General features: G+C 41.8%; 1 protein-coding gene across 8 annotated transcripts in view; it reads right to left on the bottom strand.

The window, feature by feature from the left end:
* The window catches only part of LOC110494239 (low-density lipoprotein receptor-related protein 1), a 174,976-nt gene that overhangs the window by 101,040 nt on the left and 58,117 nt on the right, over positions 1 to 15,819 (bottom strand). For all 8 annotated transcript variants that reach the window (XM_090205644.1, XM_090205646.1, XM_090205645.1 and 5 more), the window contains exon 3: positions 1,874 to 2,011. In XM_090205644.1, the coding sequence (XP_090061770.1) occupies positions 1,874 to 2,011 (138 nt within the window). The remainder of the gene's footprint in view (positions 1 to 1,873; positions 2,012 to 15,819) is intronic.

Genomic DNA, 15,819 nt, shown 5'->3' with positions numbered 1-15,819 from the left:
GGAATTGAGGTGACAGGTGTCTCATGGGATCCAAAGAAGTGGTTGTGGTGTTGACCACACTTAAAATCCTAGTGTTACACTAACACATGCAGTACGGTACGTGTGTGTGTGTGTGTGTGTAAGAGAGGGAGTATGTGTTAGTGTGACTACAGTATGTATTGAAGTGAATGCGGGTGTGGACATTTCCCTGTGCACACAGTACAGAAGCACTGTATAACAGATACTCAGATATTCTAGTCTAGTATTAGGTAGTGAACGGGGGGGAAATTGGTAGTTACATATCACATTATTATTTCGGACGATATTATATTGATACTTAGACTCCATATGTCGATTTGTAAAAAATAATGTTTGTTTTTGCTAGGTAGATTACTTGCTATTTTGCACAAAAACTCTTGTATTTTTCATCCTATAGCTTGTTCTTTTTAAATAGTGAGCCAACATGTTTTCAGCACTTTTCTTTCCATGACTGATCAAAATGTATTTTCTCATGCTCTCTCTTGTCCATCTGCAGCAGACATGGTGAGCAATATGTTTGGAACATTAAATCGCAGTATGGAATCGCATTACATAGAGAATGGTGAGAATCCCAATACATATCGTATCGGCAGCTAAGTACAATGATAATATTGTATCGTGAGGTCCCTGGTAATTCCAGGCCCTTAGTAGGGTACTATTTTTTTAGCCCCCTTTCCAATTTATGCCGTTGGCCAACCATGACCCATTCCTGGATTGTACCAGTCATGGGTTTTAGACAACCTTTAGTGCTTCAGCTAACACCAATCTATCCAGCCATCCTGTCCTCCAGCTCACCCGTCCAATAAAGTTCCACTGGCTTTTCACACGATCCCGTTTTTCTTTCTCTCCATTTAGTCAACTAAATCAGAATCAGCACGTGTTTTCAGTTAAGAACCTTCGTTGGGACAGTTATTTTGGAAAAAATAGGTCATCCAGGCTGGATAATCATGATTTGAGTGTGCTCCCAGTTTTTGTTTTGGAAAAGCCAGAGTCACAGTGTGAACACAGACAAACTGACACACACACGTTTAGAGGTCTGATCCGCTTTATACACGCACACCTAACACTCAAACCTGCTTACAGAGCTGTAGCTAAAGTATGGGCAGTATAGTCATGACAACATCTCCCATGAGAAACAACATAACAGTGTGATAATACGGATGGGCAGAAAGAGAGAGAAAGGGGTGGGGGGTCTAATTAAAAGAGGGGGATGAAAGAGGAGTGGTTCCGAGGTTAGACAGAGGGGGAAAGGGAAAAGAGCGCGATGGGGACAGCCTTACATTAGACGAGGACAAAGACCTTGGCAAACAATTTGCTTAATAATTTAGCTTTAATAATTTTTTTGTAATAATTTTACTGTATAACGTGTCTGTCCACTCTGTCCTATACATTAAGCACATTCAGGTCAATAATAGTTAACCAGGGCCAGAAATGGGAGAAATACTGTAGGTAGCCAGACTTGCAAAACCCCAACTATGCTTGGTGGAAAAATCAGTTTATTATAATCCTACACGTTTCTTACATGTAAATCTGCAGTAATCCGTAATCATAATCATTATCCAATTTTATAGACGGAGTAATGTCGGATGTGGGCAGCATGCATGTTCTGTGTACATTAATGTGGGGGTAGGACGATAAGCCTTAGTGCATGGCCATGCTAGAATCAATCTGCCATGACCAGGCCACCTCCCCTTCATTGTTATGCTGCAAGATTCCCTGCCTGGGCGGAGAATGTATGAGGGAGGGTTAGGCGACAAATACAATGCACTGTACTATCTGTACAGGCTACTTGAATAGGGGGAGATGTAGGGAGAGGCAGGGAGGGAGGAAGTGAAGGTAGGTGTGTGTTCAGTACCTCTGCAGTGCGGCCCCTCGTCCCAGCCATCGGTACAGTCCGGAACTCCGTTGCATAGTTTGCTCATGTGGATACACAGCTCTATCCCCCCACACTGGTACTCGTTGGGTGGGCACCGCGACACACGGCTGTGTGGACCTGAAACACAGGCAGGGACAAAACAGGATTTAGACCAGGGATCCCCAACTGGCGGTCCAATTTCATTTGGCCTCCCAAGTTTTCTGAGAAAAATCATATATTTGTATTTAATTTGTTTGTTTTTTTAATGTTGGAAATAAAAGACCGTAAGAACACCAGCAAATCAGTTCCGTTATTTCAATTTTGGAAATTTGTTTGAAAATATTCCCACCCATAACAGAGAGATCATATAAAAATGTCAGCAAGGTTTGAAATGATTATGCTTTAGTCAAATGTGTTATCTGTTTGGGCTTCTTGCGATCAATTTTCAGTCTACAAATGATGTATAATTATATCTCAGCCCCCTGACCATCCACTCAAGAAGCCTGTGGCTGAATGCAGTTGATGATCCCTGATTTAGACCAACATTAACAAAGGCCTGTACTGCACCTTTTCAATGAACCTCTATCCCTCCTCTCCTTTCCAATCTCTTCCTGTTGTAATGTTCTACCACCACTCTTACTTCAAACTCCATCACATCATCCTGATTCTATATACAGATGTGCCCTGTGCAGCAGTTTTAGACAAAGGTTCAACCACAGAAACGTGTACAACTCTTGGGGAATAAACAGTGAACCGTTGTCTAAGAGTCTGCTTTGTCAAGGCACAGCAGGGGGAAGTGCAAACACATCATTACCATGGTTGAGATTGGCCAAATTACTACTTTCCGCGCGCGCACACACACACACACACACACACACACACACACACACACACACACGAGGGGGAAAAAATAAATACCAGCCTTCAACTCTGGTCAGTGTGAAATTGGTGGCATGACAACGTACTGTATGCCGAGACAGGGAAGCAGAGGAGGGGTTAAACAAATGGGAAATGTGAGCAGGAAGTTAGGACTGTAGGTCAGAGTTTCTTGGTCCTGGGGACCCACATGGGTGCACCATTTGTTCTGGCCCAGAACGAAGGTGACACCTCAGATTCAATTGATCATCTCACCAAGCCCTTGATTGTGTGTTGTTAATGGGCAGAAACAAAACAGTGCAACACAATAATGCCCCAGGACCAGGAAGCTGTAGTTCAGAAAGGCCTGTTCGAGGAAGCTACGCTCTCCGAGACGCTTCATCTGTATTGCTTTATTTAATAGAAACCTGTTTAAAAGGCTAATCGTCTTCTTACTAGAGTGCTTAGGGCCTCAGCGAAGACTCCTGCCCAGGGCTGCCCAGCCACAGTGGACTAGACCAGAACAGGGCTTTGCCCACAAGTGGGACTCAGTGAATGACTCAGCAGATTATATTTGGAACTCCAGGCCAACCACGCCACCAGACTGACTGTTCCCCAGGACCAGCCAATCCTTCAGTCTGTCTGTCGTCCAAAACATCACGTTTCAAATCTCCCCAGTCCTCCCCTGTCCACATCCATTTGGAGTTATATTAGGTTAAAGACATTTCAATGTGAAATTGTTGCTGAACAGAGGGCTTACAATTTTAATTTACGACACTAACGCCTATTAGAAAATATAAACATACAGTTGAAGTCAGAAGTTTTACACCTTAGCCAAATACATTGAAACTCAGTTTCACAATTCCACAATTTTAATCCTAGTAAAAATTCCATGTCTTAGGTCAGTTAGAATAAAGTGGTGATCCTAAGAATGTGAAATAATAGTAGTAGAGAGAACGATTTATTTCAGCTTTTATTTATTTCATCACATTCCCAGTGGGTCAGAAGCTTACATACACTCAATTAGTATTTGGTAGCATTGCCTTTAAATTATTTAACTTGGGTCAAACGTTCCAGGTAGCCTTCCACAAGCTTCCCATAAGGAGGTTGGGTGAATTTTGGCCCATTCCTACTGACAGAGCTGGTGTAACTGACTCAGGTTTGCAGGCCTCCTTGCTCACACACGCTTTCTCAGTTCTGCCCACAAATTTTCTATATGATTGAGGTCATGGCTTTGTGATGGCCACTCCAATACCTTGACTTTGTTGTCCTTAAGCCATTTTGCTACAACTTTGGAAGTATGCTTGGGGTCATTGTCCATTTGGAAGACCACTTCGCGACCAAGCTTTAACCTCCTCACTGATTTCTTGATTACTTGAGATGTGGATATATTGAAGCAACATAATTATCCTGCCTCATGATGCCATCTATTTTGTGAAGTGCACCAGTCCCTCCTGCAACAAAGCACCCCCACTTCATGATGCTGCCACCCCCGTGCTTCACGGTTGGGATGGTGTTCTTCGGCTTGCAAGCATCCCCCTTTTTCCTCCAAACATAAATTGTCATTATGACCAAACAGTTCTATTTTTGTTTCATCGGACCAGGGGACATTTCTCCAAAAAGTACGATCTTTGTCTCCATGTGCAGCTGCAAACCTTTGTCTGGATTTTTTTATTGCGGTTTTAGAGCAGTGGCTTCTTCCTTGCTGAGCGGCCTTTCAGGTTATGTCGATATATGACTTGTTTTACTGTGGATATAGATACTTTTGTACCGGTTTCCTCCAGCATCTTCACAAAGTCCTTTGCTGTTGTTCTGGGATTGATTTGCACTTTTCGCACCAAAGTACGTTCATCTCTAGGAGACAGAAAGTATCTCCTTCCTGAGCGGTATGATGGCTGCGTGGCACCATGGTGTTTATACTTGATGACTATTGTTTGTACAGATGAACGCAGTACCTTCAGGAGTTTGGAAATTGCTGCCAAGGATGAACCAGACTTGTGGAGGTCTACAATTTTGTTTCTGAGGTCTTGGCCAATTTCTTTTGATTTTCCAATGATGTCAAGTAAAGAGGCACTGGGTTTGAAGGTAGGCCTTGAAATACATCCACAGGTACATCTCCAATTGACTCAAATGACGTCAATTAGCCTAGCAGAAGCTTCTAAAGCCATGACTTCATTTTCTGCAATTTTCCAAGCTGTTTAAAGGCACAGTCAACTTAGTGTATGTAAACTTCTGACACACTGGAATTGTAATACAGAGAATTCTAAGTGAAATAATCTGTCTAAACAATTGGAGAAATTACTTGTGTCATGCACAAAGTAGTTGTCCTAACCGACTTGCCAAAACTATAGTTTGCTAACAAGACATTTGTGGAGTGGTTGAAAAATGAGTTTTAATGACTCCAATCTAAGTGTATGTAAACTTCCCACTTCAACTGTATATGTTACATTAAACTAGGATGCAGTAAAATGTTTTCCTAGGATGTTTGTGATGCTAAAGCTGTAACTATGGCCATGTCTAGACTTGAAAGTTCATGCAGTTATTGTATTCTGATCATTGAATTCCAAAAACGTCATGCGTCTACACCTACATTTAAATGTGTCTACCCTGTCCACATTGTGTTCGGATTCCCTTTTCCCACACTATATTCAAATGCAGTATGCAATCTGCAAACGGTGGAACAGGCTAAATCTGATAATCACACAACTTGATGGCAGTAGTCAACTCCTGTAGCTAACTAGCCAGCTAACCTCTGTAGCTAGCCAGCAAGCTAGCTAGCAAAGCTAAATAAGTTTGTTGGCTAGCATTTGTGAAGCAATCAGACATTCCTCAGACGCCAGGAACGCATTTCCTCCAACGTTTGATAAAAAAAAGTTGCCTCTCGCTCCTAAAAACACACGTTTTCTGACTTGTGGGCGAAGTGCTGATGACTTTGCCCACTGTATGCGCTTTCGAAAGCCTGAATGCGCCCAGCCTGAGGAGAAATGTGCACACAACCCCTTTCTGAAGTGGTTAGCCAGATCTGAACACAATCCAACCACGATAAGGCTTTTATAGATCTGTCTTTTCAATGTGACCTTCATATTGTGATAGCAGAAGTCACATGCAAGTGTCAAGTGTAGACACGGTCTATGTGCTGTACACTGCTTTGATGTTGTTGCGCAACACGGTTTACTGAAATGGTGTTGCTGTGCCTGTTATTTGTATGAAATTATTGTTTGTGCGAGCATAGCATAATGTTCGGAGAGTGCATCTGGGACAAAAACCTAAAGTCCTGGGTGGTCGGCTGCATCTTGTATGTTTTAGTCACTCAGACAGATTGGATGGACGCGTCTCTCCTGTTAGGCCCTCTCCACATTTCAATGCTTTACACAATACCATGAACATTGCCTGGGCTTACATGGGGGAGTTCAAGGAAAAAGTAACAAAGATCAACTCATGGCCTCCAAAACAAAGCTTGCTAACCTTGAAGAACAGGGGATGAGTTTGTACTGATAATTATGGCTAATTGGTCCATATTTTCAAACTGCAAACTGAATACAAACATAACTCCTGCTAACTGCTAATTAGCTGAAAGATGAGCCTTCACTCTAACTTAATGCCAGCCTTGGAGATCTGTAAGTGTTGCCCAAAAGTAGCATTCTATGATTAGTAACACTTCAAGGGGAAACATTTGTTTACAGACACGAGCAAAATGTTCCTCCTCGTTGAATGGTATTTTTCAGGATCTTTCAGATGTAAATGAGAGTCTGTGGGGTGCAAAGTCTGGAACTGAACGCTCCCTTCTCTTAGGGGTCCATCTCTCTCCGCCCACACGAAAAACCAAACTGTTGGTCTTGGCAATCTCTCTCCCCCATCCCTCTCCCCCTCCCATATCGCTCCCTTTTCTAACATCTGCTGACCCATTTAAAAATAATATAAAACATGGGGCAGAATGTGGGGAGAAAAGGAGGATAAAGAAAGGTAAATGGAGAGTGAGAAGCAAATAGGTAGAAAGCAAAGAGAACGCAAGAGAAAGAGAGAGTGTGAGAGAGCGAGAAAAAGGCTAAAGAGGAGGGAGAAAAGGGATCACCTCATGCACAGTAAGCTGAGTGAGCCCCACAAGGCTCCATTCTAAAGTTAGCTGGCAGGGCTTTGGTGGAAAACGCACTGCTAATGTGAATCAGACAGCCTCTTTTATTTAACATTCCTCGGTTGGGAAGAACCAGGTTAGAGAAACCCAGGCAGACAGGAAAACCGGAGCTCATTCTCTCATCAGGACTCATCAGTTAAAAACAGTTCAACAGGTTTCATGTTAAACACCAACTAGTTTCTCTTAATGTCTGTGACTATTACAAAATCACAGTTGACTTTCAAAAGACACTGGCCAAAGGGTATCTGTAGTTTTCAATGAGTCTTTGGCTCGGCCAGGGAGAAACATGGTGAATTAAAATTATCCTGGTGTCTCCATCAGCATGACTCTGTTGGGCTGTCTTTGTGATAATGCCATGAGGTTGGTGGTGGCGTGGTGACTATACTTTTCCTCTGGAGCCTGGTGGAGGACTAGGGGATCGACGACTAAAGAAATGCTATACACACAGTGGTTTCCTGACCCCTCCTGTCTCAGCCTCCAGTATTTATGCTGCAGTAGTTTGTGTCGGGGGGCTAGGGTCAGTCTGTTATATCTGGAGTAGTTCTCCTGTCTTATCCAGTGTCCTGTGTGAATTTAAGTATGCTCTCTAATTCTGTCTCTCTCTCGGAGGACCTGAGACCTAGGACCATGCCTCAGGACTACCTGGCCTGATGACTACTTGCTGTCCCCAGTCTACCTGGCCGTGCTGCTGCTCCAGTTTCAACTGTTCTGCCTGCAGCTATGGAACCCTGACCTGTTCTGTCCCAGACCTGCTGTTTTCAACTCCCTAGAGACATCAGGAGCGGTAGAGATACTCTTAATGATCGGCTATGAAAAGCCAACTGACATTTACTCCTGAGGTGCTGACTTGCTGCACCCTCGACAACTACTGTGATTATTATTATTTGACCATGCTGGTTATCTATGAACGTTTGAAAATCTCGGCCATGTTCTGTTATAATCTCCACCCAGCACAGCCAGAAGAGGACTGGCCAGCCCTCATAGCCTGGCTCCTCTAGGTTTCTTCCTAGGTTTTGGCCTTTCTAGGGAGTTTTTCCTAGCCACCGTGCTTCTACACCTGCATTGCTTGCCGTTTGGAGTTTTAGGCTGGGTTTCTGTATAGCACTTTGAGATATCAGCTGATGTACGAAGGGCTATATAAATACATTTGATTTGAGTTTCCCATGCATATTAGAGGGAGTCCTTTACCAGTGAAGGTCAAGATGGTTCCAGAGACATCATAGAGTCAGCTACATCAAACACCTGGGGCCTCATTTATAAATATTACATCTGTACAAAATATACCCCAAAACATGCATGCACCAGTTTTCACACAAAAGTTGGCATTTATAAAAACTGACCTTGACGTGAGAATGTTCTTACCTTAATACAAACTGTAGACCACGCATAAGCCTATGCACAATTCCATGTGGTTAAAGTATTGCATTGCAAGCAGGCAAATCATATTTTGTGCAAATGCGGGGATTGATGTAACATGCAACAATTTCAAAGATTTTACTGGAGTTACAGTTCAAATAAGGAAATCAGTAAATTGAATAAATTAATTAGAACTTAATCTTTGGATTTCACATGACTAGGAATACAGATTTGCCTCGGTTGGTCAGATACTTAAAGAAAAGTAGGGGTGTGGATCAGGAAATCAATCAGTATATGCAGCATGACATCTCCTTCACATTGAGTTGATCAGGCTGTTGATTGTGGCATGTGGAATGTTGTACTACTCCTCTTCAAAGGCCGTGCGAAGTTTCTGGATATTGGCGGGAACTGGAACACACTGTTGTACACGTCGATCCAGAGCATCCCAAACATGATCAATGGGTGACACATCTAGTGAGTATGCAGGCCATGGAAGAACTGGGACATGTTCAGCTTCCAGGAATTGTGTACAGATCCTTGCTACATGAGGCTGTGCATTATCATGCTGAAACATGAGGTGATGGCGGCGGACGAATGGCACGACAATGGGCTCGTGGATCTCGTCATGGTATCTCTGTGCATTCAAATTGCCATCGATAAAATGCAATTGGTGTTCGTTGTCCATAGTTTATGCCTGCCCATAACATAACCCCACCGCCACCATGGGGCACTTTGTTCACAGCGTTGACATCTGCAAACCGCTCGTCCACATGACACCATACATGCTTTCAGCTTCTTGATATGCCACACCTGTCAGGTGGATGGATTATCTTGGCAAAGGAGAAATGCTCACTATCAGGGATGTTAACACATTTGTGCACAACATTTGAGAGAAATAAACGTTTTGTATGTACAGAAAATGTCTGGGATTGTTAATTTCAGCTCATGAAACATGGGACCAACACTTTACATGTTGCGTTTACATTTTTATTTAAGTGTATAATAACAAGTTGGTCATTTGCCATTAGTGAGAAGAGTGAACATTTATTTTGTCATTGAAATCTAAAATAATTAGAAATAGGAATTAATTTCCTATTTCCTTTCCATAATCAGTGCAGAATAAAACTCCTCACATTTTCTGACTGATGGTTTCATAGGCTACTCCCAAAGGAGCCTATACAACAAATTAATAGGATACCATTCGTCCAATCTCTCATTTAATTTGAAAATAGGCTACAACGGTAGAACAGCCAGTTCACCTGACGTGTGAAGAGTTGTTGGGAAGCGTCGGGATTTTGGCCATAAGGCCCTTTATCTACTTCCCTAAAGTCAGATGAACTCGTGGATACCATTTTGTTTATGTCTCCGTGTTGAGTCTGAAGGAAGTTAGAGGTAGTTTCGCAAGCCAATGCTAACTAGCATTAGTGCAATGACTGGAAGTCTATGGGTATTTACTAGCATGGCACAGACCATTAGGTAACACTGTTGTTGACTTAAACCATTCTAGAAAAGCTATTTCAAGAAGTTTGCTCTACGCAATCCGGAGTGTGATAAGTGTTTTCCAAGGGTGTTGTCCACACCAATGACTGTTGGACCAAAAGAGTATGTGAATATCTAGTGAAATACATTGTTCTGCGTGAATGATCGTGTAGAGAATTTTTCTTCAGTGAAATAAACCCATACCTTGGCTCAATGTAGAGATCAGGGTCTGAAACACTGATCTAGGATAAATACGGGCACCGACTTGAGTCGAATGCAGCACTTTCTTTCGATTTTTCATACGTCTGCATGTTCTACAAAAGCTACAGAAAGAGAGGGAAGTGAAAGATGAAGAGGAAAGTAGTGGATCAGAAAAGGAGAAGTTGTTAGCATAAGAAGAGGGTATTTATGGCTGTGAATGTCATGGAATTAGCAAAATAATATAACTTATGCACATTTTCCTTTTTCCCGCTTCTGACCACATGTGCTGGAATTTAAATAGAATTAATCGAACGGACATCCCATTCAAGTCAGTGATTGCATAATGGGTGGAGTGGCGGCCATTGTGAGTGTTCCCAGAGCCATGTATTTGGAGAGTTGGGTCAATGCAGTTTCTGCATTATGATGCATTTTCATGACACTTCAACATTTTATGGTAGCTATGTTAGCTGTCCATTGACATTACATGGGGAATATTTAAACCATATAATATAGAGATCCTATTAATTTATTAGAGGGGCGGTCAAAAACCCTCAAAAAGTTACAGAATGGGGTAAAAATGGCAGTCATATTGGTCAGGGAGAAATTCAAACCAGTCTAATAGGAGTGAAATGGCAGTAGAGGCATAATCCTGATTTTACTTACGCAGGAAACTAAAGTTAAGATGTGATATAATATCACAAATTGTGTAATGTAATTATTGTCAACCTAAAATTGTCACAATTAAAAAATAACGTTTATAGGGGTGATATACACAGTCAGTATAAATAGCCCTATAAATAGTGCTTCATTCTATAGCTTGAGGACTCCTGATATCTACAGGAGTGATAAGTATACATGGTTTGCCTTTATCTGTTGTGGTCTAGTACTGTCTTTTTGCTAGCTAGGGCCTTTAAGTGCTGCCTGTCTTCCCAGTAGCCAACAGTAGACTGCTGACTGCTCATAATTTGCAGATAGTTGTTGTCACATCAACCAGGATCAAGGGGCAGTTTAATATGTGACTTGTTTTTGGTAATCAGTGGCTGTAATGGAGGGGGAGCAGTTTCATCTTTTTCTGAGTGTATATAACCAGCTTTCCAGGCTCCATCTCAGGAAGGAAAGGGAGGCAGGCTCCACACCACTCTCTCACTTCAGTAATTTACAGATTATAATTTTGCTCTTTTGTAGCTTTGTCAACTGTGTATTTCTATACCTGTTCACACCTCTCCCTGTAGGCTTTACAGATGCTCCCCATCCCTTGGCGGCAACCCTTCTAATTTATTGTGCCGTGCCAGCACAACCCATGTGGAATTCTGGGTCTCTGGCAGTGTTTGGAACTGCTGATGTGCAGTCAAGAATGCCAAGTTCATCTCAGCCTATGCTGCCCTTCAGTCCCTTGACTGTTTGGCCCTGACAGAGACATGGATCACCCCAGAGAACACTGCTATTCCAGCTGCTCTTTCTTCATCTGACTATGTTCTCTCTCATAGTCCGAGAGCATCTGGTCAACGTGGTGGTGGCACAGGTCTACTCAGTTCTCCTAAGTGGTGATTTTTTTCTCTCCCTCTCTCACCTTTACATCTCTTCATTTGAATTCCATGCTTGTCCACTCAAGCTTAACATTATTGTCCATCGCCCACCAGGTGCCCTTGGAGAGTTCCTCAATGAGTTTGACACCTTGATAAACTCATTTCCTGACGATGGCTCACCACTCTTCATACTCTGCAACTTCAACCTCCTGATGTCTGCCTTCGATTAATTTCTTTCCAACTCCCTTTCCCCTCCGTGCCTATTTTGAACCCACCCCCCCCCCCTTCCCAGTCCCCTCCCACTCACAAGGCAGGCAATACACTTGACCTCGTCTTTACTAGCGGCTGCTGACCTACTAATCTCTCTAATCTCAAAAACAGAAATACCTTATTTTCAGACCCTTTGCTATGAGATTCCAAATTGAGCTCAGGTGTATCCTGTTTCCATTGATCATCATTGAGATGTTTCTACAACTTGATTGGAGTCCACCCGTGGTAAATTCAATTGATTGAGCATGATTTGGAAAGACACACACCTGTCTGTCTATATAAGGTTCCACAGTTGACAGTGCATGTCAGAGCAAAAACCAAGCCGTGAGGTCGAAGGTATTGTCCATAGAGCTTCGAGAAAGGATTGTGTTGAGGCACAGATCTGGGGAAGGGTACCATAATATTTATTCAGTATTGAAGGTCCCCAAGAACACAGTGGCCTCCATCATTCTTAAATTAAAGAATTTTGAAACCAACAAGCCTCTTCCTAGAGCTGGTCGTCCAGCCCAAACTGAGCAATCGGGGGAGAAGGGCCTTGGTCAGGGAGGTGAACAAGAACCCGATGGTCACTCTGACAGAGCTCCTCTGTGGAGATGGGAGAACCTTCCAGAAGGACAACCATCTCTGCAGCACTCCACCAATCAGGCCTTTATGGTAATGTCCAGACAGAAGCCACTCCAATGCAGATGTCAGATTGACCATGCACCGAGGTACATAATACACTTCTCTCTCCAAAATATACTCTCTCCCGCAAATTTGTGCACATTCATTGTGTTAATTGTTTGCGTTTGATTGTTAGTGTATATCAATTCCCCATTACATATATCACCAGTAGTACATTTACTTTGTTACTTTGGTTACGGTCATTTTTCTTAATGCATTCAATGTTATTATCTTCCCATTCTCATCGTCTGAGTGGGCATATTGTTTGCAGAGTGCACAACCTATTCTACACTTGTGAGAAACAAGTGCTTTATTTCATTTAATTTACGAGTTGTCAATTTAGTTGTCATCCTTTGTTTGGATCACTCCTGTCAATGTTGAGTAAGGACACACATGCATAGAAGTAGGCCTATAGGCTAACTGGCCTGCGCGCAAATGTAGGTATACTGTAAGGTATACTGTATATGTGACCATTTTGGGAACTGATCGTATTTCTGATTGGTTTAACGCATTACCACCAATGACATGTGGAGCTTTTCAAAGTAATGTTTTCACCTCAAACAGCAACAAAACTAAGTCTGTTTTTACATCCATTGAGAATTACAATAGTTCCTCAACATATTTGAAAAATCTTTCCAGCTCTCTCAAGTTCGCTAGAACAAGCTTTGGCCTGACTCAAGTTAATAGTTGATACAATGTTTAAAGTTCGTTGCAGACAGGCCATGTGTAGCCAATGTGATTTCTAGAATATTTAGTTTTAAATCAGGATATTTTCTAACTGCAGGCTGCAATGTTTTTATTTGTTGGCTTTATGTATGCTATTTTTAGTTGGCATTAGAAGTTACTTTTTGGGTTTGTATAATTTTTCATTTAGATTTGGATATAATTTTGATTAACCAGATGAATGATTGAGATATGAAGACGTTATTATAAAACTAAATCAAACTTACACGAAACTGTGCATATGAAAACCATAACTCGTGCATATGAAAACCATAACGGAGCTTCATCTATTGAAATCAGATGGCTCATTCATCAAAGCGCACTGATATTGCAAATTATTTTAATTACTTTTTCATTGGCAAGCAAGCCAGCAACAAACGCTGACACTACATATCCAAGTATATTGGACCAAATTATAAAAGACAAGAATTGTACTTTTAAATTCCGTAAAGTCAGTGTGGAAGAGGTGAAAAAAGTATTGTCTATCAACAATGACAAGCCACCAGGGTCTGACAATCTAGACAGAAAACGACTGAGGATAATAGCAGGCGATATTGGCACTCCTATTTAACCCTACTGAGGAGCGTGTGCCCTCAGGCCTGGAGGGAAGCTAAAGTAATTCTGCTACCCAAGAATAGTAAAGTGCCCTTTACTGGCTCAAATAGCCGACCAGTCAACCCGTTACCAACCCTTAGTAAACTTCTGGGAAAATTGTGTTTGACCAGATACAATGCTATTTTACAGTAAACAAATTGACAACAGAATTTCAGCATGCTTATAGGGAAGGACACTCAACAAGCACAGCTCTTACACAAATGACTGATGATTGCCTGATAGAAATTGATGATAAAATGATAAAATGATTGTGGGAGCTGTCGTTAGACTTCAGTGCAGCTTTTGACATTATTGATCATAGTCTGCTGCTGGAAAAAAGTATTTGTTATGGCTCTACACCACCTGCTATAAGGTGCATAGTTACTTGTCTAACAGAACAGTGTTATTTAATGGAAGCCTAGCAAATATAATCCACTTAGAATCAGGAATTCCACAGGATAGCCGTTTAGGCCCCTTGCTTATAATTTTTTTTACTAACGACATGCCACTGACTGAGTAAAGTCAGTGGCATGTCAGTGGCATGAGTATGCGGATGACTCAACACTATACACGTCAGCTACTACAGTGACTGAAATGACTGCAACACTCAACAAAGAGCTGCAGTTAGTTTCAGAGTGGGTAGCAATGAATAATTAGCCCTAAATATTTCTAAAACTAAAAAGCATTGTATTTGGAACAAAACACCCACTAAACCCGAAACCTCAACTAAATCTTGTAATAAATCATTTGGAAATTGAGCAAGTTGACATGACTACATTTATTGGAGTAACACTAGATTGTAAACTGTCATGGTCAAAACATTGATGCGGTAGTAGCTAAGATGGAGAGAAGTCCGTCTATGATAAAGTGATGCTCTGCCTCCTTAAACAACACTATCAACAAGGCAGGTCCTACGGGCCCTAGTTTTGTCACACCTGGAGTGCTGTTCAGTCGTGGTCAGGTGCCACAAAAAATGACAATTGGCTCAGAACAGGGCAGCATGGCTGGCCCTTGCATGTACACAGAGAGCTAATATGAATAATATGCATGTCAATCTCTCCTGGCTGAAAGTGGAGGAGAGATTGACTTCATCACTACTTTTATTTATGACATGTTGAATGCACCGGGCTGTCTGACTAAACTACTGGCACACAGCTCAGACACCCATGCATACCCCCACAAGACAGTCCAAGCCCAGAACAGACTATGGGAGGCACACAGTACTACATGGAGCTCTATTCCACAAGCAGTAAAATTAGATTTAAAAAACTGATGAAAAGAAAACACCTTATGGAACAGCAGGGCCTGTGAAGCAACACAAACATTGGCACAGACACATACATTGTCAGACTCCAGTCATCCCAAGTTAAACTGTTTTCTCTGCTACCACACGGCAAGCGGTACTGGAGCGCCAAGTCTAGGACCAAAAGGCTCCTCAACAGCTTCTACCCCCAAGCCATTAGACTTTTTATTATTACTTTTTATTTTAGCCTACTTATTTTCTTCTTCTTGAACTGCACTGTTGGTTAAGGGCTTGTAGGTAAGCATTTCATGGTCAAATCTACACTTCTTGTATTTTGCGCATGTGGCAAATAAAGTTTGATTTGATGCACACACACACACAAAGATTTAGTAATGTAGATATGTGGTAGTGGTGGAGTAGGGGCCTGATGACACACAGTGTTGTGAAATCTGTGAATGTATTGTAATGTTTTAAAACTGTATAAACTGCCTTAATTTTGCTGAATACCAGGAAGAGCTATGGCAGCAGCTAATGGGGATCCATTATAAATACAAATACAAAACTGGCATGCAGATCGGTAGAAATGGTAAGATAAATTGGTTGCCGACTCCTCGTAGTCTTTTACCAGCAACTTTGAGAGTAATTGCAGAATCTGCGAAAGCCAGCAGAAGGAGAATAGTTGGGTGAGATTACGTTTTTTCCTTTTCAATATCTAAATCTCTGGCGCCTGAGGCATTTATCTTAATCATACCGTAAGCTTAAAGCATCAGGCAAGCTCAATGCATATAGTTCATTTTATTAAAACACATCGGGTGTGTCTATATGCCAAAATACATGTTGAATATCTTTGACCAATCAATTGGTCGAAAGAACAGAGGACTTTCAGTCGACCAATATTTTTTCT

This window comes from Oncorhynchus mykiss, chromosome 17 (assembly GCF_057628025.1).
Source record: "Oncorhynchus mykiss isolate SJ-2025 chromosome 17, ASM5762802v1, whole genome shotgun sequence".
Taxonomy (NCBI): domain Eukaryota; kingdom Metazoa; phylum Chordata; class Actinopteri; order Salmoniformes; family Salmonidae; genus Oncorhynchus; species Oncorhynchus mykiss.
Note: the sequence above shows the minus strand (reverse complement) of the source record. Positions and strands in the feature narration are given on the sequence as shown.